General features: G+C 39.6%; 1 protein-coding gene across 6 annotated transcripts in view; it reads left to right on the top strand.

Moving 5' to 3' along the window:
- The first annotated feature begins 1,100 nt into the window (after positions 1 to 1,100).
- Positions 1,101 to 24,760, top strand: part of CEP41 (centrosomal protein 41) — a 45,342-nt gene continuing 21,682 nt past the window's right edge. The window contains exons 1-5 of one of the 6 annotated variants that reach the window (XM_058530063.1): positions 13,099 to 13,162; positions 13,266 to 13,343; positions 14,654 to 14,717; positions 23,341 to 23,448; positions 23,575 to 23,711. Coding sequence is in view for 2 of the 6 variants with exons in the window: in XM_058530032.1 (XP_058386015.1) it covers positions 1,159 to 1,191; positions 13,097 to 13,162; positions 14,654 to 14,717 (163 nt within the window). In the remaining 4 variants the exon portion in view is untranslated. Of the gene's footprint in view, positions 1,192 to 13,096; positions 13,163 to 13,265; positions 13,344 to 14,653; positions 14,718 to 23,340; positions 23,449 to 23,574; positions 23,712 to 24,760 lie in introns of those variants that run through there. The other 5 variants (XM_058530071.1, XM_058530032.1, XM_058530052.1 and 2 more) reach the window with 5 other exon arrangements.

The following is a 24,760-nucleotide window of genomic DNA, read 5'->3' as shown; positions in this document are numbered from 1 at the left end:
AAGCAGCTCTGAGTGAGAACACGATTCAAGGTGTGGCCCCAAGGGTGGGATGCTGAAGGGTCTGAGAGGACAAGAGCATGCAAGGCCATGTCGTTGAACAGCTCATCCGCACAGACCCTGAAGTAGTTCAGATGTATGCTGGTATTCACAAGCAGAGAGCCTGTAAACATGAACAGCTCAGAATAACCTTCCTCCATTCCTGGAAAAACAACTTAGAGCAAAGGACAAAAGGTTACTGTGTTGTTCTCTCAGGTAAAAGGAAATAATGATTTTGATGGATTTGGTGGGACATTCTGGAGCCAAGGCAAACTGTGTGTGTGATTGTTTCGTAAAGGTGCTAGGACTTCATTTTCAGATCTGGAATAAGAACAGGTGGTGGCTGATGGCAGGAGTCACAGTGGTTTCCATGACAACGAGATTGGGTCTTAGTCATCCTCCCATCCTCCACAAAACCTACTGCAGCTTTTCTCATAAGGTGCTTATTAAATATTTGTTAAATGAATGATGAATCACAGAATGGTGTGTGCGCTCTGCAATTAAGGCTGCCGTTCTCTAGCTAGCTAAAAGCTTTTAAAGCAACAATAATTACTGTATTTACACATGATATTTTGCATAATTTGCGTATTAACTTAACCTGAAAATAACAAACTACAGGTTCCCATTCCTGCCCAACAACCCTGTCCCATATCTATTCCCTATTGTGGAAGACGTAGTCACGTTTGGCTAAAATGGCTTTAAAGCGGGGGATGCTCTGTACCGCATTTGTGCTTCTACGTTAGCTAGAAACACTTTTTTCCCCCTTTCGAGCCCCTCCCGCCTCGGGCTCTGCGCAGCCGCCCCCGCGCAGGCGCCAGCCTGCCCCTCCCCCGCGCTCCTCTTCCCGCGCTAAGGCTGGAGCCGGCCTGGCCCCGCCGAGAGCACAAAAGGCCTCAGCAGCCGGCGTCCCGCGTTGCCCTTGGCAACCATTGAGCAGAGTCTAGCTCTCCTCTGACCCTGCATTGAGTCAGTAAACAGAGCCTCCATTGGCTGGTCGGGGAAGGCAGGCCAATCGGAGAAGAGGTTGTAGGGAGGCGGCTGAGCGAGGTCGTCGGGGTGGGAAGCTAGGGTTAGAGGCAACCGGTGAGGCTAGAACCCCGAGCGTGGTCGGTTGGAGCAAATATGTCTGTCCGGAGACACATTGGGAATCCTGAGGTGAGGGCCAGGTCCGGATCGGAGAGGCGGAGCGGGCGGGCGCACCGGAACAGGCTCCACGTGGGCAGGGACGAGCAGCCAGCGACTTCCGCCGCCCGGAAGGCGGGAAGCGGTCGCCGTGAGGAGGGGGCCTGGAGAGGGGAGGGAGGCGGGGCGGCCGTCGGGGAAGCGGAGCCTGGGCCATTGTCTTGTGGTGACCGGCCACCGTCTCGCATGTACATGTGCTTCCTGTACGCCGGCATTTGTCACCGAGAGGAGCGAAGTGCATAAAGACACAGTCCCTTCCCTCAAAGGGCTTACAGTCTAGGAGTGGCAGTGACAAAACATAAGTAACCTGTGGATGAAGCCCCGAACATTGAAGGAACAAAATGAAAAGAAGCCATCATTTCTGATTATGGGGATACAGGAAGAGCAGGAATAAGCAGACCAAACCATTTGGAAAGGATGCAAAATATGACATTAGTTCTACCCGATTCCCCATAGATCCTTTCACTTTCTTGTCTGTTTCACCCCTAGGGCCCTGCTGCATTTGTAGTCTTTTAATTTCAACAAATGTTTGTCGGACTCCTACCGTGCAGTAGGTGCTAGAAATACAAAGAGAATAAGACCAGGCCTTTGTCCTTTAATAAGTTCTGTCTACTGAGGGAGACTTGTAAACAGAATTTGAGTACAACGTGGTTGGGGAACAAGATATTAGGAGAGCACAGAGGAAAGAGAACTCAACTGAGGGAGTGAGAGAAGGGTCCTGGAGATGGCCTGAAATGGCAAGGTTATTAGCCAGATGAAGAAGCATCCCAAGGAGAGAGAACAGCATGAGTGAAGTTAAGGGGGTGTGAAACAAGGGAGTGGACAGTTCCCTGAGACAGGCAGGAATCAAGTCTGGAAGGGCCTTCTGTGCCTTGCTAAAGTTCTTGGCTCTTATACTGAACTGGAGTTGCAAATGATTTCATCTCGTGGTGGATTCCTATAAGCTATGTTAAGAAAGTTATGAGGCTGAGTTTAGGCTCTGCAGGAAAGCGCCATGATCACTTATAATCGCTACCATGGAGGTGGGGGAGGTAGGAGTGGAGAGTGGCAGTTTGACGGCCACGTGTTTATCTTGCTGGTCAGAATTTGGGAAACTTGAGTTTTAAGTGATGGAGTCACATGGTCAAATTTGTGCTTTAGGCGGATGGCTATAGCCACATTGTGGAGGATGGATTTGAGGAGGCCAGGACTGGAGATAGGGAGATTGGTTAGGTGGTTATTATGATATAGACCTAAAGTCAGGCCATGGAATTAGGGATAGGATTGAGAAATATTTAGGGAGTAAAATCATCCAATCTTCATAATTAGCTTTGAGAAATGAGAGTGTAGTGGATGACTTAGGTTCCCAGCTTGAGCTACTCATTGGTGCTGATGTTATTAATGAGATCAGGAATATGGGAGAAAGAGAAAGAGGAATAGTCTTAGGGGTGTTGGGGAGAGGAGCAGGGATGCCCTGTGTGATTATGTTTGTGCTCTGGATGATGTCAGCTTACTCTCTTGTTTTAGTGGATCACAATTTCCAGTAGTTTCTTGAGAAAGAATGTATAAGAAATAAATAGTTTTTATATCTAAAACATCAGGCATGTCTAAAAATGTTATTATTCTACCTTAACATTTATTTGCCTGAGAGTTTAAGTATAGAATTCTTGATTGGAAATCATCAGCATGTTGAAAACATCGCATTGTGATCTTCTAGCATCCAGTGTTACTATAGAGAAGTCCATTCTGTTCCTTTGTATGTGACTTGATTGTTTCTTTCTGAAAGCATGTAGAATCTTCTCTTTGTCCCCAGTGTTATGATGTTTCACAAAGATATTCCTTGCTATTGGTCTATTTTCACTCATTTTGGTGGGCACCAGAAACTCAACGTCTTTCTGTTCTGTGAAGTTTTTTTTTTTTTTATTATTTTGTTGTTGACTCTCTGCCTCCTATTTTCTCCATTCTCTCTTTCTTGAATTCGTTATTCTGATGTTGTTTCTATATGACTGGTTCTCTAATTTTCTTAAATTTTCTCTCTTGTTTTCCACATCTTTGTCTTTTTGCTCTCTTTGGAAGATTTAACTTTATCTTCCAATCCTTCTATTGAATTTTTAATTTCTGCCATCATGTTTTTAATTCTGAAGACCTCTGTTTTGGACTCTGATGTCCTTTAAAAAACTTTTATTTTGAAATAAATATAGATTCACAGGAAGTAGCAAAAATAATACATAGTGATGCTGTGTACCCTTCACCCAGTTTCCCCCAATGATTATCTGTTATGTAAGTACAGTACAATATCAAAACCAGAAAATTAACATTTGTACAATATATGTGTATCGTTCTAAGCTATTTTATCACATGTGTAGATTTAATATAATCAAGATTTGCACGTGTATAGATTTACAGTCAAGATACAGAACTATTCCATTACCACAAATATCTCCTTTGTGGTACCCCTTCCTAGTCATATCTGCTTTCCTCCCTTTCACCATCTTAACCCTTGACAACCACTAACATGTTCTCTATTTCTGTAATTTTGTCATTATGAGAATGTTACATAAATAGAATCATACCGTATGTGACCTTTTGAGACTGGCTTTTTCCACTCAGGATAATGTCCTTGAGACGCATCCAAGTTGTTGCCTGTAGCAATAGTTCATTCCTTTTTATTGCTGATTAGTATTCTGTGGTATGGATGTCTAACAGTTTTGTTTAACCATTCAACTACCGTAGGATATTTTGGTGGTTTTCTGTTTTGGGCTATTATAAATAAAGACACGAACTTTTGGGTAGAGTCCTTTGTGTGGATGTTAATTTTCATTTCTGGCATACGTGCCCGGGAGCGCAGTTGCTAGGTTGTATGGTAAGCTTACATTTAGTTTTTTTAGAAACCACCAAACTATTTTCCGGAGTGGCTGCACCATTTTACATTTCTAACACCAGTGTATGAGAGATCCAGTTTTTGCACATTCTTGGCAACATTTGGTATTGTCAATATTTTTTCTTTTAGTTGCTTTAATAGATGTGTAGTGACATCTCATCATGGTCTTAATTTGCATCTCCCTAATGGATACTGAGTTTGAACATCTTACATCTTTTCATGTGCTTATTTGCCACCCATATATCCTCTTTGGTAAAATATCTCTTTGTATCTTTTGCCTAATTTCTGATTGGATTTTTTTTATTATTGAGTTTTTATGGGGGTTTTTTTGTGTGTGTGTATTGGTTTTTTTGTGACAGTAAATATTGATTACTGCCAGAACAGAGATCATTAGGGTTACATTTCGTTTCTTATTGCTTGTTGTTTTTCCTGCAGTTTCTGCCTTTATTTTTATTCTGTAGTATTTATAAACTTTTATAAGTAATGTAGGACATTTTCCTACATCACTATTTATCATTTTTTTGCATAATTGTCTTTTCCAGAACCTGCTGTATACACTTGCATATGTGTCTGTGTGTGTGTGTAGAGAGAGAGAGAATTTTGTTCTTTGGTTTTGTTTTATAGAAATCTTATAACATTGTTCATATGGTTCTTTAACTCTGTTTTTTCACTTAATATGTCTTGAACATCATTCCATGTCAGAAAAATATCGCTCAACTTAATTATTTTCTTTTAACTCTTACCTAAGTACTTGTTATGATTGTAGAGCAAAAGTTTTTTGTGTTTTTTTACTTGTTAAATTTTAATTTTTTTAGTAATGACATTAGTGAGATACAATTCACATACCATAAATTCATGCACTTAAAGTGTACAATTCAATGATTTTAGTATATTCACTGAGTTGTACAATCATCACTACAGTCAATTTTAGAACACTTTCATCACCCCAAAAAGAAATCCTGTAACCTTTAGCTATCACTCCCCAGTCCTCCCATTGTCTCCCCCATCTCCCCATCCCCCGGTCTTGGCAACCACTAATCTACTTCTGTCTCTGTAGATTTGCGTATTCTCTACATTTCATATAAATGGAATCATGTGAAATGTGGTCTTTTGTGAATGGCTTCTTTCACTTAGCTTAATGTTTTAAAGGTTCATCCATGTTATATCATGCATCAGTATTTTATTCCTTTTTATTACTGAATAATATTCCATTGCATGGGTATACATTTTATTCATGTGTTCTTTTACTGAGAGACATTTGAGTTGTTTCCCCTTTGGGGCTATTATGAATGATGGTACTATCAATGAATATTCATATACAAGTTTTTGTGTGGATGTGTATTTTCATTCCTCTAATGCTAGGTTTTTTTTTTGGTGAGGAAGATCGGCCCTGAGCTAACATCTGCCAATCTTCCTCTTTTTTTTCCTGAGGAAGACTGGCCCTGGGCTAACATCCTCCACTTTTTATGGAACGCCGCCACAGCATGGCTTGACAAGCGGTGCCTCGGTGCGCGCCCGGGATCTGAACCGGCGAACCCCGGGCCCCCACAGTGAAGCGCACACACTTAACTGTTTGCGCCACCAGGCTGGCCCCTAATGATAGTTTTGTAAAATATTTTTTGTTGCTGCGTAGTCTCGGTTTCCTCCGTGTTGTAATGTTTATATTAGCTTGGGCTGCCGTAACAAAATACCACAGACTGGGTGGCTTAAATAACACAAAATTATTTCTCATAGCTTTGGAGGCTGGGAAGTCCAAGATCAAAGTGCTGGCTGATTTAGTTTCGGGTGAGAGCTCTCTTCTGGCTTGCATGTGGCTGCATTCTTGCTTTGTGCTCATATTGCCTCTTTTTCCTGTGTGCACTCGAAGAAAGAGAATGAGGTCTTTGGTGTCTTTTTTTTATCAGGACATTAATCCTGTTGGATTTGGGCCCCACCTTTATGACTTCATTTAACCTTAATTACCTCCTAAAGGCCCTAACTGCAATACAGTCACATTGGGAGTTAGGATTTCAACATACGCATTTTGGGGGGACACAGTTTAGTCCATAACAATGTTCTCAGACTTCTTTTATTCCTAAATTGTTAATTTATGTTTCTGAATAGGAGACTCAAAAAGGTGACTGGCATCTCTGGATATGTGAGAGGGGGCTGCTGATAGTGAGCTTGATTATAGGAAGATTTCACTGGGCCATGATTTGGAGACTCCTTCTCCCAAATCTGTACCTTCAGCTCTTTCCTCTCAGGTTGGTCATTTTCCCCAGAGACCTCCTCCACTCTCCTGAGAGTAAAAGCCTAGTTGAATTACTGAAGGAATTAAGGCTAGGGGCTAAATCTCAACATTAGTATGCATTACTCACTTAATACCCCTATTTTCAGTGGTGATATCTCTGCCTTTCCCTGTGTCTGGAGGCCCCCTAGTCCAGACACCCTTTCCAAGGAATGGATAGCTGCATGGTGGGGGAGGGGGGGGAGACGGTTTTGCGCATTCAACTGCTTCTCAATCAGCCTTCAACCCATCTTCCTTATTTCAGCCTCTCCTTTTACTCCCCACTTCTGGAGGTGCCTGGGGCTGTCAATTCCTAAGCCTTTTAAGAATTGTTCTTGGCTTTCCCTTGACTTTCTTGAGTCCGTCAAGTCATTTTCACTTTTTGACGTGCTTTCTAGACTTTAGAAATCTATTACTATCACTTCTCCCACTCTCTCTGTTTTTTGGGTCTTATGTTCTCAAAATAATATCCTTTCAGTGAGGTTTCATTGAAGTTTTGGAAGGAAGTGAAATTAGATGCGTTTGTTCAATATGCTCAGATATTCAGCTCACTCAGTAGATCATGATCTGTAATTATTTTATTTGCTTGTTTATTTCTGGCATTCTTACAGGAATATAAGATAGGGACCTTGTCTGCATTGTTCCACTGCCTGGCATACAATAATTGTTCCTTAAGTATTTGTTGAATGAGCAAACGAATATATGTCTGAACTGGGAGGAGAAGTCAAGGCTAGAGTTCACTATATGGAAATCAGAAGCGTGTAAATGTAATTAAACCTAAGTGTTTGGCCTGTAGAGAACCTATAGATTGAGAAGATGGAATCCTGGGGAACACAGTGTTTAAGTGGCTGACGGAGGAGTGATTCATGTGTCATTGGAGAATCAGGAGAGAGAGATATTACAGAAGATAAGGAAGTGGAAAATGAGGAACGTGGGGCTATATAGCAGTGTCATATTGTACAGAAAGGTCATGTAAGTTAAAGACTGAAAAGTAGCCATTATGTTTGGCAATTAGGGGATCTCGGTTGTTGGCTAGCTGCTACAGGAACCACGGTAGAATGGTGGGGACAGCGGCCACATTGCAATGGATTGAGTATGGTACAGATATCCAGTGTAGTTTTTTTTTTCAAGGAGCTTAGCTAGAAAGTAAAAAGGGTGGACACAGCGTTCCAATTATATATTGGTTTGTAATGAATCGCCCCCATATTTAGTTCCTTAAAACAACAATAGTCACTTTATTATTATCTCTCATGGTTCTGGAGGTTCCCTAGGCTCAGCTAGGCAGTTCTCACTTGGGATCTCTCATGTGGTTTTGCAGACAGATGGAAGCTGAGGCTAGAGTTATCTTGAAGGCTTCTTCATTCACCTGCCGTTGTACAGTCTGTTGGCTGGGACCTCAGCTGGTGCTGTCAGCCATACCACCTACAGATGGCCTTTTCCATGTGGCTGGGCCTTCCTCACAGCGTGGTGGCTGGGTTCCAAGAACAAGTGTCCCAAGAGAACCAGGTGGAAGCCGTATTGCCTTTTATGATCTAGCCTCAGAAGTCATATGGCATCACTACCATCACAGTCACAGGCCCACCTAGATTCAAGGGGGAGGGAACATAGGCCTCAACTCTTAACGGGAGGAGTGTCAGCCTCACGGTGTTTAGCGGGATCGGAAATTCTGTTGTGGCCATCTTGAAAAATACAATCGGCACAGGTGGTAGCTGCTGGCAAAGTAGGGACTGCTGCCAGTGCAAACATGGGCCAAACTTGGTGTTTGAGATAGTATAATTGGACCAGATTAAAACTCTCATTAAAAAAAAATGTTCTCCTTTAAAAGACGTATTTTAAATGTGATATTGCCTTAAATGAGGATTTTTTGTGTGTGTGAGGAAGATTGGCCCTGAGCTAACATCTGCCAATCCTCCTCTTTTTTTTGCTGAGGAAGACTGGCCCTGGGCTAACATCCATGCCCAGCTTCCTCCACTTTATATGGGATGCCACCACAGCATGGCTTGACAAGCGGCGCGTCGGTGCGTGCCTGGGATCCGAACCAGCGAACCCCGCGCTGCTGCAGCGGAGCACACACTTAACCGCTTGCGCGACCAGCCGACCTCGTGAGGCTGTTTTTAAAATTGACACCCACTCCCTTCATTTTATGGACTTCCTCTCTATACAAAAGAGAGAAGTAGAGAAATTCTGAACAAAATGTATAATGGTATTTTGTTAATCCTTTAAATGTAAATCTTATTACATATGTTGCAATTTTAATAAAACAGCCTTGTGAGTTACATTTTAAGAGAGGTGGGAAGTCGGAAAAGTTCACTCGTTTTGGAATGATTTGTGATTCAGACAATTGCACTCATTTGTTTGGTGATTTTCCCTTCAGAAAAATCCCATAGTTGACTTCTCATTCTTCTCCGTTCTTCTCTAACATCCACGTATTCACAAAGCTCGCTTTTACTTTGCGTATGTTAGTAATCTGCCGAAATACTCTTTGGATTGTGTGGCTCACAGCTTAGTATTTTTAGTATCTTCCATTGTCTTCAGGGCCTAGTCCAGACCCTCAGTCTACATTCAGGGTTCTCCAATTACTTTGAGCCTACTTACCCATGTCCATCCTTACAGCCCAAGATTCCATATACCCATGGTTCTTAACTCTTTTTGGGTTATAAACCCCTTCGAAAATTTTGTGAAAGCCAAGGACCCTTTCCCAAGAAAAATGCACATACCAAAATTTTGCATACAGTTTCATGGGACTCCTGACCTCCTGAAACCCATCAGTGGACCCCATATTCAGAACTCCTGTCTGAGTGAGGCTGTATGATAGAGTGTTAAAGAGTTTTTAAGCTCTAGAGCCATCTGCCCAGTTTAAATCCAGGTTCCACCACTCTTACCAGCTGAGTAACCTCAGGAAGTCACTGCTCCTCTCTGTGCCTCTGTTTCCTAATATGTAGGATAAGGATAATACTAGTATCTACGTCACAGGTGGTCTCGAGGATTAAATGAAATAATGGAGGTAAAAGGCTTAGTTGAGTGCCTGACAACATAGTTAAGCACTCAATAAATGTTAGTAGCAATTACCTTTATTATTGTTGTTGTTGGACCTTCTCCAGCAAATAGAACAACTGGCTGTTCTTTAAATATGTTTTTAAAGTGGCTTTGCTGTTATAATTTCCTCTACTTGGAATACTTTTCCCATCCCTTTTCCCCATCTTTTTTAGCTAAAGACGTCAACCCTTAAAACGCAGCTCCAGTGCCATTTCTTCCATGAAGTCTCCCTTTATCCCCTGCAGTGTGAGCTGTCTCTTTGTTTCACATTCCTATAGCCCTCCATATCTGTGCTGCCCATGTGGCACTAGCATGCATACTGCATATTGCTCAGGTCTCAGAGCCTTCTTTATCCACTTGGCAGTACTTACTGCTCTCACATGAGTATGAGGCCTTGTAGGTACAGAGATCGACAGGGGAGAGCCCTTATCCCAAGTGCAGGAAGTGAGAAGTGTGAATGGTACAAAGTGCTGTGAGAATCCAGGCAGGGAAGAGATTTCCTTCTGACTGAGGCCTTCGGAGGAGGAATCTTCCTGGAAGATATGTTTGTGCTGGGTCTCAAAAGCCGAGTAGAAGTTAAATAGCTGGGATAAGGAGGGTAGACAGGGAGGGCATTATCTTTTGACGCTCCCTAGAGATGTAAGCTCTCAAAGGGTCTTTGGTGTTTTTGGTTGCTCTCAAAGAGCCTATAAACCACAAACATGAACTTTCTCAACTTCCTGCCTCCTCCTGATGAACTTCATCATAACCACCTATCATTTCGTTATCTTCAATATGTATCCAAAGCTGAACCTTCCTCCTGGGCTCTGAGCCTCATCCTCACACTCCCTCATATCCATGCCTTCCTGCCTCATTTTCAACCTCTCTTATCTTGCCCATTAGCCTGTAAACATCCCCAAATCTCTCCTTTCTTCCAAAACAAAACACAACAAAAACTATTCCTTAGCAACTCTGGAGACAAAAAGAGAGGCTACATCTGGCTACTGTCCTCTTCTCCCCACCCCCCACCCCCCGCCCCCATATGCTCAACCTGCTGTTTTTGCTTCCGCTCCTGTTAATTTATAACCACATCCACCAGGTTCAACAATGTCCTGGTTTGTTCAATCCGAATTCACTTTTCTATTGTTCTCTTACTTGACCTGCATTCTTGTTTGGTTGTTTGTATTTGAACTCTTGTTCTCTGCTTTGACAACATCGATCACTGGGCACCACTCCCTTCTTCCTGGAACACTTCTTTAATTTTCATGACCCACTTTCTTCTGGCCTCTTGTGAATCTCATCCATGGCACTTTTCACCATTGGACCTTCAATATTGGGGTTTTTCTTCTCAGTTTACATACTCTCCAACAGTGATTTTGTCCATTCTCATGGCTTCCCCTGCTGCCTATATGTTGACAACCCCTAAATCTTGTTTTTTCTGGCCCAGATCTTTCTCCTGATCTCCAGACCCAAATAGCCAGGTCATCACCTCCATTTTGGATAACCCACAAATACCTCATACTCAACATGCCCCAAACAGAACACATCATGTTTTTCAATATACGATTCCTCAAGTCCCTTTTTTGGGGAATGGTATCAATGTCCTTCCTGTTACACCAGTCAGTGTTAAATCATACTGATTTTACATCTTAAATATTTGTTGAAATTGTCTCTTCCTCCTCATCTCTACTGCTACTTTCTCAGGACCACAGAGCCTCTTAGTACAACCACCTTGTAACTGATCTTTGCGCCTCCATTCTTGACTACAATCCTATTAGTTCTGCAGAGTGCTGCCAGAGTGATCTTTCTAAAACAGAAATATAATCCCATCCCTTCTCCTTAAACTTTCCTCAGTGACTCCCCATCGTCTACACTAGGGTTTCTCAACTTCAGCACTATTGACATTTTGGGCCAGCTAATTCTTTGTCATGGGGGGCTTTCCTATGATTGTAGGATGTTTAGCAGCATCCCTGGCCTCTACTCACTAAATGTCAGTAGTACCCCCCCACCACACAGTTGTGACAACTAAAATGTCTCCAGACATTGATAATTGTTCCCAGGGTGTGCAGGGGGGAACCAAATCCCCCCTGTTTGATAACCAGTGATCTACTGGATAAAATCCAGGTTTCTTAGTATGGGTATAAGGCCCTTTATGCTCTGCCCCTGCCTGCCTCTCCAGCCTCATTTGACCCCGTATTGCCCCCTATTGTCCACGTCTACCAGTTACCAGGAACCCTGTAGCCCCCACCCACTACTCCTTTAGCTTGACTAACTTCCTCGGCCCTCAGATTTCAGCTCAGAAGTCACCCCTCAGGAAATGGTTCTTGACTCTTAGTCTGGGTGGGGTGCCAATCTTACATGTTCCTGTTGCACCTCCTGCCTCCCTCTACTTGTTCATCATGCAGTGTGGCATCTGTTCATTCGCTTGTGTTTCTTCCCAGCGTCAGTGAGAGCTGGATGGCAAGGACTATGGGTTTTTTTTACCTCTGTGTCCTCAGCACAGCGGCATACTCCTAGTAGGCACCCAGTAAATGTCGACTGATTGAATGGTTGCTACTTAATAAGGCTTTGTTGAATGAATGAATAGTCCTCCTTGAAACAGCTTCTTTTCTCAGCTCTTTCACTTTCCACCATTCCATCCTGTTTATGTAATTGAAAAAAAGCCAGTTGGTCAGTAGGTCAAGAAACAGTTACCCCCAAAGCAAGAATTTTCAGGAAAAAAGTATGGCAGTTCCAGAAAATCTATGGTGTTCTGCTTAGAGTGGAGCAGAAATAGTTTTACACTGTGGTTGGTACTAGAAAGTCAGGAAAGAGAAGTTGGACTAAAATGGGAAAATGGAAAGAAAACCTACATTTTTGTACGGTGGCATATGGATTTCTCATTAGACTATGTAAGGGAAAACCGGGGGCGGGAGGGGCTCAGCCACTGCAGCTGTCCACACTCTCTCCCCCCGTCATTCTGCTGCCACCACACCTGGTCCCCAGAGACACCCTCACTTCTTAGCTATGTTGGCTTAGGTATGGACAAATCCCGTTGGTTCAGCAGAGACTAGCCTGGAATTTTTCAAAAGAAGCTTTGCTAGGAAACTAGTGGGAAAAACAAAACAAAAGTAAAAAACAGGAAATAGAATATAGAAATTATAAAAATACAGAGTGCAAAAAAAAGAAAAGAAGAAAACGAAAATCCCTTAGCCTAAGATAACTGAATTCTAGTATTAGCTTTTCTTGACTCAATTTATCAGGTTTGTGTTTTCTCTGTTTTTTTTTTGGTTTGCTTTTTTGTTTTGTTTTGCCATGATAGTGTCTTCCTCTCAGGAACTTGTCCTAAAGTCCCCCTTTTCAGTCTCTGAAAATTTTCCTTCTCTCAGTTAAGAATCTTCTCCATCTTTGTCTTGGAAGGAATTGGAATTGGCATTAGAGTCACTTTCTCGTATAGACAGCGAGTTCCTGATGGGACGGAGAAAAGAGCTGTCCGACCTTTCTCAGCATAAACTAGCTCCACACACACACCTGAGGACCAGTGCTCAGCGTCCATGACAAAGGTTTTACTTGCCTGGGGCGAAATAAAAAACACAGACAATATCATGAGTTTTTTAATAACACTAAAGGACTGACCTTTTTATTCTGGGATTTTTTTCTTTCTTACTCTTCAGGTATTAAAATAGCAGATGGTAGTCATGAGGTTTTGCTTCGTTTTTTTTTTAAATTAAAAATTAAAAGTTGATAACTCTCTGTAGGTGCCCCTGGTTTTTAAAAACTCTTCCTGGTCTCTGAAATCCGAAACTCTGACCAACAGACACTGGGTAAGACATTGAAGTGTATACCCTATATTGTTTTTATGCTTTGTGGGTCATTCGAAAAGATATTTTTACATATAAATAATTTATTTTTCAATCCTCCCAACAGGACATGCTGTAGTTAACTATGTTTTCGAGGGCAAGTGATATAGGTTTTGAAGTTTGATGTTCTCTTCTGCGGAACCAGGTAGTTGTTGTAATGTGGTCCTCATTCTAGATATTCATTTATTGATTGAATGTCAATAAACGTACCTACCATGTACTAGGTCCTGGGTGAATACAAATTTGAATAAGTTACTGTCCCTGCTTTCCAGGAAATCCTAGACTAAGAAAGAAGGTCGAGGTGTAAACAATGGTACAGGGTGTCGATACTCTGGGAGCCAGGGAGAAGAAAGTGCCTAATTCCACCTTGGACAGCTTGATAGAGGGCATAAAGTTTTGCAGGACAAGTTGAGGAAAGGCATTCTAGGCAGACATTTGCTTAGCCTGGAGACCTGAATGAATGTGGCATATTTGGGGAACATTCAGGCAACTTCAACTTGGGAACATGTAGGAGAGTGGCAGAGGATGAAGCTGGAAAGGTATTACCCAGTTTTAATTTCATATTCCACAGCTACCTGTTACTGAACATAGGGTGTTCATACTTGTCGCCCAGAAAGAAGCCTGAGCAAGAAAACTGTGTTTTGGAATGTCTTTATTCATTAGCCTTCTCTTACTTAATGGCATTTGAAAATGCCACTGAAATTTAATATGGGTAAATGTCTTGTGCTTGGATTTGGAGTTCACTCCCAGAGTACAGGACAAGGGAGACCTGACATAGGCATTTTTGCTGACCACAAGCTTGCCCTGAGCCCGTGATGTGCCCCAGCTGCCCCGAGAGCAGATGCCATCGTAATGACATCTGTGGAGCCTGGGACTCCAAGCCAGCAGTGAGAGAGGCCTGCCAAACTGGGTCCTGGCCTGGCAACATCTGGGCACTGTGCTCAAGTCTGGATCCTCATGCCACTTTTTAAGGGAGATGTAGATAAAATCTAGAGAATGTTCAGAGGAGATGGCCTAGAAACCATCATACAAAGAGTAAAATTAAAAAGAAGGGCAAGAGAGCTGCCATTAGTTATCTTAACGGATTTCTTGAGGCAGGGTGGGGTGGCTTATTCTGGGTTGCCACATAGGCTGGATGGAAATTCAAGAGAGACCAATTTTGGCTCAACATCAGAAATAATTTTTAAGAGCTTTTTTGCTAATTACATAGTGCTGTGAGATTATTTTGACAAAATATGGAAATGATTTGACAGACAAGATAACTTTTTACCTATGGACATGCTGTAGAGAAGATTCATATTTTAAAGGGATGATTGGACCTCTAGAGCTTATTCTATGTTTAAATTTGGTGAAATTATAGCATTTGTTCTATTTCTTAAGTATCTGACTCCTTCCCAACTTTGCTACCCTTATCCTTACATTAACCAATTAATTGTGAGTTTTCTTATTTTTTAGTATCTGACCAGAAGGATACCACAAAACCCAAAGTATCAGCATGTCAAGTCAAGACTGGACACTGGTGAGTAAAGATTAGAAAATTAAAACTTTTTTTTTTAATCCAATAGCTAATTATTGACAAGAAGCAGCCTGTCGTGCCTGGTATAATTCACAGCTAAAGTTTCTCACTGTCTTGCCTCATGTCTTTCTGGTCTCAGGACTTATTTTTGAAAGCTGTTTTTCAGAGTATCAGTAAAAATTTCCATTCACATAATTTAGCTTATTGAGAAATTGATGAAAACATTGTTCAGTAAGTTGCAGGACTGAGGCTAAATAGATATCAGGAGGTCAACCTCTATCTTGGAACACCTTAAGTATATCCCTTTAAACTGGGAGTAATAGATCGTACTTGTATACGTTTGTTCATTTCAGTATTTGCACAGTGCCAACGACATGCAAAGTTGTGGACTGTGGGACATACAAAGATGAGTGTGAATCATGATTTTTGCTGTCAAAGAGCTTAGATTCGAGTGGAGGCAGACAGGGTTGAGTGAGTAACTAAAATACCAGACAAGATTAAGATAGTGCTGCAATTCAGGTAAAATGACATTTAAGAGTGCATTACTGCTTATTTCCATGCTCTTAACATTTTTCAGTGTCATGATAAAGACCACTCCCCAGGCCCCTAGTGGATTTGCAGTCCTGTGGGATTTTGCTTGTTTATTTGTTTAGTTTTTTTCAACCTTTTAAAGTCTGCTGTGGAAAATCCATCCTATTAAGATGGCTTTGCTAGTGGATTGGGATACCGCATGTCTTTAGCAATACTGAATTTTCCACCAGTAACCTCAAGACAACTGAGAAAATAAACTAGAATGTTGACTTTGTTTAAATCTCATTCATTTTGTCTTTCTCTTTCCCCAGTCTCCTTCAAAATCATTATCTTTCATTATGCATATTTCCTCATATAAAATAGACAAGTTAAATGTTTTAAATGAACCACATTTACGATACTATTTCTTGGAACCTTTTTTTCAAACATTTCCGTGCTATACCGATATTTATCCTTGCAAATATCCTGTTTGATGGGAAGTAAAAAATATTATCTCTGCTTTTGAGGAGGAGGAAATTGTGACACAGAGATTATATGATTTACTTGAAGTTCAATAAAAGGAGATAGAACTAGGATTTGAATGCAAGATGAGGAAGTCGATGTTGGAGACCTGGTCCAAAGTCCTGTGTACTGTCTCTTAGGCCATGCTGTCCCAGTAGTTCCTCCATCTTCATTTCTTCTACCACAAATGCCTTCAACTCCTCCGTCGCTATCTGTCTCCCTCTTAATTGCAACTGTGACTCACCCTTGTGGAATAAGCTATTCTGTGAGGGAAGCACTTTGATTAAAAATGCCGTATTCTCTTTGAGGAGTCCAGATAATGTTTTAAAGACCATTTATAAAGGAGTGCATTTCTTTTTTTTTTTTTTTTTGTGAGGAACATTAGCCTTGAGCTAACATCCATGCCAATCCTCCTCTTTTTGCTGAGGAAGACCAGCCCTGAGCTAACATCTATTGCCAATCCTCCTCCTTTTTTTTTTTTTTCCCCTTTTTCTCCCCAAAGCCCCAGTAGATAGTTGTATGTCATAGTTGCACATCATTCTAGGTCCTCTATGTGGGACGCTGCCTCAGCATGGCCAGACAAGCGGTGCATTGGTGCGCACCCGGGATCCGAATCCCGGGCCGCCGGTAGTGGAGCGCGCGCACTTAACCACTAAGCCACGGGGCCGGCCCCAAGGAGTGCATTTCTTTTGGAATCTTCTAAAATTAAAATTTTTAGAGCTGAGGTTTTTTTCAGATGTATAGATTTGTCTATATCCTTATATTTTTTTCTCCTGGAAATTGAATTGGGATTTGTGAATGAAAACCCATTTCTTTCTCTTCAATTCCTCACTTCATAACCAAAGTTTAACTCAATGGTACCTAAAATTAATTTCAATTTTTTTTGAAACTGGTATACTTATGTCTGCTTTTTATAATACACAGTAATTACCTTTTATATCCTGAGATTTTTAAACTGATGTTTTTGCTAACCAAACTTTTTATTCTGAGGTAATTGTAGATTCACATGGAATTGTAAGAAATAATACAGAGAGATTCCATGTACCCTTTACCCATTCTCCATGGTAACGTCTTGGGAAACTGTACTGCAATATCACAACCATGATACTGACTTTGATACTTACCATCTAGATACAGAACGTTTCCATCACCACCAGGATCCCTCATGTTGCCCTTTAAAGCCACATCTGCTTTCTACCTTCACCCCCTCCTTAACCTCTGGCAACCACTAATCTGTTCTCCATTTCTGTAATTTTGTCTTTTCACAAATGCTATATAAATGGAATCATACAGTAAGCAACTTTTCATATTGGCTTTTTGACTCAGTGTAATTCTCTGGAGATTCATCCAGGTTGTTTAGTAGTTCATTCCTTTTTATTATTGAGTAGTATTCCATGGTATGGATGCACCACTGTGTAACCATTTACCTTTTGAAGGACATCTGGATTGTTTCTACTTTTTGACTATTACAAATAAAGATGCTATAAATATTCATGTACAGATTTTTGTATGAATATAAATCTTCATTTTTCTGGATTAAATGCCCAGAAGTGCAACTGCTGGGTCATATGGTAGTTGCATTTGTAGTTTTTTAAGACACTGCCAAACTGTTTTCCAGAGTGGCTGGACCATTTTACATTCCCACCAGCAATGTATGAATGATCCAGTTTCTCCACATCCTCACTAGCATTTCACGATATCACCATTTTTTGTTTTAGCTGTTCTGATAGATGTGTAATGGCATATCATTGCAGTTGTGATTTGCATTTCCCTAATGGCTAGTGATGTTGAACATCTCTTCATCATGTGCTTATTTGCCATCTGTATATCTTCTTCAGCAAAATATCTATTCCTGTCTTTTGCCTATGTTCTAATTGGATTGTTTGCTTTTTAATTGTTGAGTTTTAAATGTTCCTTATATATTCTAGCTACTAGTCCTTTGTTGCAAATATTTTCTCCCTGTCGGTAGCCTGTCTTTTCATCTTCCTAACAGGGTCTTTCAAAGAGCAAAAGTTTTTAATTTTGGTGAAGTGCAGTGTATCAGTGTTTCCTTTCATGGATCATGCTTTTGTTGTCAAATCTAAGAACTCTTTGCCTAGCCTAGGTCCCAAAGATTTTCTGTCATGCTTTTTTTGAAAAGTTTTATAGTTTTAGGTTTTACGTTTAAATCTATGATACATTTTGAGGTAATTTCTGTATAAGATGTGCCACTTAGATCAAGATTAACTTTTTGCTAAATAAATGCAAACCAGTGAAAATATCAATAAAATATTTTTAATACCAAAAAACACAAAAGATTAACTTTTTGCTCATGGATATCCAATTGCTCTAGCACCATTTGTTAAAAAGGTTACCTTTCTTCCATTGAATTGCATATTCACCTTTATCAAAAACCAGTTGGGCATATTTATGTGGATCTATTTCTGGGTTCTTTGTTCTGTTCCATTGATCTATGTGTCCATCCTGCCAATGCCACACAGTCTTAATTACTGTAGCTATATGGTAAATTGGATACTTAAAACTGGTCAAACTGATTACTCCCACTTTATTTTTCTTTGCAGAATTATTTTAGCTATTCTAATTCCTTTGCCTTTACATGTAAATTTTACAATAATCTTATTTACATTTACAAAAAAATATTGTTATGATTTTGATAGGAATTGTGTTAAACCTGCCTATCAATTTGGGGAGAATTGATATCTTACTATGTTGAGTCTTCCAATCCATTAACATCTCTCCATTTATTTAGATCTTCTTTAGTTTCTTTCATCACCATTGTATGGTTTTCGGCGTATCAGTCCTGTACATGTTTTGTTAGATTTACACCTAAGTATTTCATTTTTTTAGCAGTACTTTTTTTTTTTTTGGTGAGGAAGATTATCCCTGAGCTAACATCTGTTGCCAATCCTCTTCTTTTTGCTGAGGAAGATTGGCCCTGGGCTAATATCCATGCCCATCTTCCTTTACTTTATATGTGGGACGCCTGCCACAGCATGGCTTGATAAGCGGTGCATAGGTCTGCGCTGGGGATCCGAACCTGCAAACCCCAGGCCGCTGAAGCGGAGTGCACAAACTTAACCACTACACCACCGGGCTAGCCCCAATAGTATTGTATTTTTATTTTTGGTGTCCATCTGTTCATTGTTAGTATATAGAAATACAGCCTATTTTTGTGTGTTTATCTTGTATCCTGGGACCTTGCTAAACTCACTTATGAGGTACAGGAGGAGGTATTTTTGTAGATTTCTTGGGCTTTTCTATGTAGACGCTCATGTCATCTAGAAAAAGGAACAGTTTTATTTCTTCCTTTCTAGTCTGTATGCCTTTTATTTCCTTTTATTGCCTTATCACACTGGCTAGAACTTCCAGACCTATGTCAAATGAGAGTGGTGAGAGCAAACATCCTGTCTTTTTCCCAACCTCAGGGTTGGAAAAGCATTCAGTCTTTCATCCTAAGTATATTGGCTATATCAGCTTGAGGAAGTTTTCTCCTATTTCTGTTTTTCTGGGAGTTTTTTTTTTTTTTATCATGAATGACTGTTGAATTTTATCAAATGCTCTTACTGCATCAATTGATATATGATTTTTTTTTGTTTAGCTTGATAGTATAGTGGATTACTTTGATTGATTTTCAAATATTGTACTAGTTTTGCATCCATGGAATAAACCTCACTCAGTCATGGTATATAATTCTAGTTATATATTGCCGAATTCTATTTATTTTGTTAAAGTTTTTTGTGTCTATATTCATGAGAGACATTGGTTTGTAGTTTTGTTTTTGTTTTTGGATTGTCTTTGTCTGATTTTAGTATCAGGGTAATACTGACCTCATAAAATGAGTTGGGAAGTGTTTCCTCCTGTTCTGTTTTCTGGAAGAGATTGTATATTACTGGTGTTAATTCTTTCTTAAACATTTGGTAGAATTCTCCAGTAAAACCATCTGAGCCTGGAGACTTCTTTTTTGAGAATTTTTAAATTTCGAATTCAATTTTTTAATAGTTACAGGGATATTCAAATTATTTGTTTTATATTGGGTGAGTTGTGGTAATTTGTGTTTTTCGAGGAATTAGTTCATTTCATCCAAGTTTTCAAATTTATGTGTGTAGAGTTGTTTGTAGTGTTCCCTTATTATCTTTCTGATGTCTATAGTGTCTAAAGTGATAGCCCCTGTTTCATTCCTGATATTGGTAATTTGTATCTTTTTCCTTTTTCTTCACTACAGGTTTGTCCGTTTTATTGATCCTTTCAAAGAACCAGCTCTTTTTTTTTTTTTTTGTGAGGAAGATCAGCCCTGAGCTAACATCCATGCCAATCCTCCTCTTTTTGCTGAGGAAGACTGGCCCTGAGCTAACATCCGTGCCCATCTTCCTCTACTTTATGTGGGACGCCACCACAACATGGCCTGACAAGCGGTGCATCTGCATCTGTGCACGCCCAGCATCCGAACCTGGGCCACCAGCAGCAGAGCATGCACACTTAACCGCTATGCCACGGGGCCGGCCCCTCAAAAAACCAGCTCTTGGTTTCATCAATTTTATCTATTGTTTTTCTGTTTTAAATTTCATTGGTTTTTGCTTTTCTTTTTGTCATTTTCTTTCTTCTTCTTGCTTTGGGTTTATTTTCCTCTTCTGTTTGTAGATTCTTGAGGTGGGAGCTTAGATTACTGATTTAAGACTTTTCCTCTTTTTTAATGCATGTAGTTAATGCTGTAAATTTCTCTTGGCACTGCTTTAGCTGTGTCCCACAAATTTTGATATTTTGTATTTTCATTTTCATTCAGTTCATTGTAGCTTTTTATTTTTCTTTAGATTTCCTCTTTGACCCATGAGTTATTTAGAAATCTGTTGTTTAGTTTGCACATGTTTGGAGATTTTCCTATTATCTTTCTGTTATTGATTTCCAGTTTGATTCCATTGTGGCTGGAGAGTGCACTCTATATATTTCAATTTTTAAAAAGGTATTGATGTTCATTTTATTGCTCAGGATAAGGTCTATCTTGGTATATGTTCCATGGGCACTTGAAAAGAATGTATATACCGATATTTTTGCTTACTGTCTTCTTTCTTCTTTCCTGATGTTCCAGGCTCCTTTTTTTATCTTTTCCTTTCTAATTAGGGAACTTCATTTAGCCATTCTGTAGGATAGGTCTGCTGGTGACAGATTCTCTTAGTTTTTCTGCATCTGAGAATGTCTTGATTTCCCCTCATTCCTGAAGGGCATTTTCTCTGGGTATGGGATTCCAGGTTGGCAGTTCTTTTCTTTCAGCACTTGAAAAATATTGTGCCACTTTCTTCTGGCCCCATGATTTTTGATGAGAAATCTGCTGTTATTCAAACTCTTTTTCTCATATAGGTAAGATATCATTTTTCTCTTGCTGCTTTCAAGCTTTTCTTTTTTTTTTAGTTTTCAGAAGTTTAATTATGACACGTCCTGGTGTGGATTTCTTTGGGTTTGTCTTGTTTGGAGTTCACTCAGCTTCTATATAAATCTGTAGGTTTGTGTCGCTTGCCACATTTGGAAAGTTTTCAGCTGTTATATCTTTGAGTACCTTTTCAGCCCCACCCTCTTTCTCCTTTTTCTGGTACTTCGATAGCATCTCATCACAGCCCAGCAAGGATGGAAGTTGAGGCTCCCCACTTGGCTTTTGCTGGCAGGTGAGAATGGGCCACAGCTTTTCTGTGGAGTTTGGCAGGAATAAAGCAGTTACTATCTGATAGTTTTCTGTCTTGCTAGGCTGCCCTTTTCCTGGTCCTTTGACTGGAGACAGCAGGCTTTTGTTGGGGATTTTTTTTTCTATCCATTGGTATTTCTGGGTTACTGCCTTCTTTGGCTCCAAGACTAGGGTATATGAGGCAAAAAACAAACAAACAAAAACCCAGGTAGCTCAACCATCATGTCATTCTTCAGGTCCTGAGGTCCCTAACCAGTCTGCCTTTGTGTCTACACCTATCAGAGTCTTCTTATGTTTGTTTTATATATAATGTCCAGGGTTTTTTTTTTATTCAATCTTTTTTCTAATTGATGTGTTATTTTCTTAAATTGAGATATAATTTACAAACCATAAAATTCCCCTTTAAAAGTGTACAATTCAGAGGTTGTTAGTACATTCACAAGATTGTGAAACCGTCACCACTATCTAATTGCAGAACATTTTTGTCACCCCATAAAGAAACCCGATACCTGATAGCGATCACTTCCCATTCCTTTCTTTTACCAGTTCCTGGTAATCCTAATCTACTTTCTGTATCTATGAGTTTGCCTATTCGAAACATTTCATATAAACAGAATCATACAATATGTGGCCTTTTTCATCTGGCTTCTTTCACTAAGCATAATGTTTTCAAGGTCCATCATTGTTGTAGCATGTATCAGCACTTTGTTCCTTTTTATTGTCAAATAATATTCTATTGTATAGATATTCTATGTTTTGTTTATCCACTCATCAGTTGATGGACATTTGGGTTTTTTACATGATTTGGCCATAATGCTGCTATAAAACATTAGTGTACAAGTTTTCGTGTGAATATATGTTTTCAATTGTCTTGCTTATATTCCTAGGAATTGAATTGTTGATCATATATTAACTCTGTGTTTAATTTTTTTGAGGAAGTGCCAAACTGTTTTCCAAAGCAGCCACACCATTTTACCTTCCCACCAGCAATGTAGGAGGACTCTATTTTCTCTGCATCCTCAGCAATGCTTGTTATTGTCCATCATTTAGATTACAGTCATCTTTGTGGGTGTGAAGTAGCATCTCATTGTGGTTTTGACTTACATTTTCCTAATGACTAATGATGTTGAACACCTTTTTTTGTGCTTATTGGCATTTGTATATCTCCTGTGGAGAAATGTCTATTCAAATCATTGGCCTATTTTTTAATTGGGTTATTTTTCTTTTTATTATTCAGTAATAAGAGTTCTTTTATATACTCTGCATACTAGACCCTTATCAGAAATATGATTTGCAAATATTTTCTCTCATTTTTTGGGTTTTCCAGGGTTTTTGTTGTACTTAGCTGGTGGAATAAAGTATGTCTACCTCATCTTCCTGGAAGCAGAAGTCTCCCAAACTAATTTTATTATAGCATTGGAAGGGCCAAAGTGTGCTTCATTGCTTAAAACTCAAAGTATTTTAAAGTCAGTGTGGGAGAGAAATCTTATTCTAATGTTCAATTTTTTTGTTGTTTCAAATTTAGAAATTATTCCAAAATCAATTTAAGGTTAAGATTTTAATTTTTTTTTCTATGCGTTTTTGTGACTTACCTCCCTGTGTATTCAGTACAGTGGCATATGGGTTATGTGCCAAGATACAGATCCCTTCAGCCCTCCGGGTAGCCATAGGGCCTGAGACAGTCCAAACTTCAGCGTTTTGTCCAAATGTTATCACTCATATGTGTGCCATGAGGTGAAAAGAGTGAGGAGTCCTGGTTAAGAAAAACCAAGAGTGATCTTGTAGCCCAAGAGTAAGGAGCTCCCGTCTATGGTATGTTTTTAAGCTCTGCAGTCAAAGCAGTGGAGATAGGCACAGGAACAAGTGAGCATTTCTCATTTCTAGGCTAAGTAGATGGGTCTTTAATCTTTTCTTACCAAACAGTGAGCAATTCAGAGTTATTCACAAGAAATCAAGAATTTTGTGGTATCTCCTGTCTTCACCCAAATCACCTTCCACTGAGTTCTTCAAAGACTGATGTCTTCTTCCTGGGTAAAGATTATTTTTTATTTCTATACTTCTGACTCTACTTCTTTTATAAACTCAAACACTGATGTATAGCCATGGCTAGAAATATCAGAATTATTTTGAATTTCAAATATTTCTTTTGTTCCATAGGTGCCTGAGTGTATCTTACCAGCTCCCCAGTACTGCAGACTGTGCCATGAATGGATTATGCTTCTGATGAAATCCCGATGCTGTTTTGTTCAGTCTCCACCACAGGGTTCTCGTGTATTCTCAAGCACCCTCTCTAGGTTTCTGTTCCATAGCACTGCAGACTGACTAAGGGACACTTTCCAAACACAGGGCTCTCCCTTTGTTAGTCTCCTATACTCTTTTATTGCTTGCATTATCCTCTCATTTCAATCTATATTCAATCTAATTTCAAATTTCTTTAGCTTTCTAAAATTCTGTAGACTTTCTCCAGTCAGTCTTTTCTAGCCTTATTTTTATATTTTTAAAATCACCTTATTTTTGTTATCTCCACACAAACTAGTCATTTCCTTTTTTCTTCTTTAGTCTTTACTTTTCCTGAATATTTGCTAATAGCCTTGATCTTAAGCATTCAAACTCATTGCAGACTAGGTACTCTTCATTTATTTGGTATTTAATTCTGTTTCTTATGTCAAAGGATGAAATGTAGGTAAAAGCCTTTTATAAACCAGAAAGCACTCTATACTTGTATAATTTATTGAGATTAACAAAGGACCACTGAGCCTCTTTTCATGCTTTCTGCTCCTTCTGAGCCAAAAGAATTTCTCCATAGAGGAGGGAAATGTTGAAGAAAAATAAAGCAGTGGAGTTGTCTCTTAGCAACTGAGTTCGTGACTTATAAATCTTACCCACTTCAGATTGCTGCTGCTCAAAATCACTTGCTTTTCTTATTGGTTCAGTGCAAATAATGTTGTTAATTATAGGAAAACAAAGGAAAAAATCTAATGAATGAGTCACTCAGTTCATTGATTTTGCTCTATCTTTGCATAGCACTATTAATATGGTTGAGTTGTCTCTTTCTCTTGATTCTAATTATAAAACTTTTTTAATGTATTTTTTGTTGCAACTTAAATTATAAACTAAGTAGAAGCCAAATATCACCTTATGCATTTCTAGGTTACCTAAGTCCTGAAACAATATAGGTCATATAGGTAGTACATAACATAGACTGTATATAACTCAAATTGTTCATAGCTTAAAGAAAATCAGATGTACACAAAGTCAAACCAAATTGGGGTGTGATTATTTGCATTTTAAAATAATTCATTATGAGGATTCTTCCGATAGTAGATCTTCATAGTATGTTTCT

Source organism: Diceros bicornis, chromosome 3 (assembly GCF_020826845.1).
Source record: "Diceros bicornis minor isolate mBicDic1 chromosome 3, mDicBic1.mat.cur, whole genome shotgun sequence".
In the NCBI taxonomy this organism is placed as follows: Eukaryota; Metazoa; Chordata; class Mammalia; order Perissodactyla; family Rhinocerotidae; genus Diceros; species Diceros bicornis.
The sequence above is the reverse complement of the archived record's forward strand: the minus strand, read 5'-3'. Positions and strand labels throughout refer to the sequence as shown.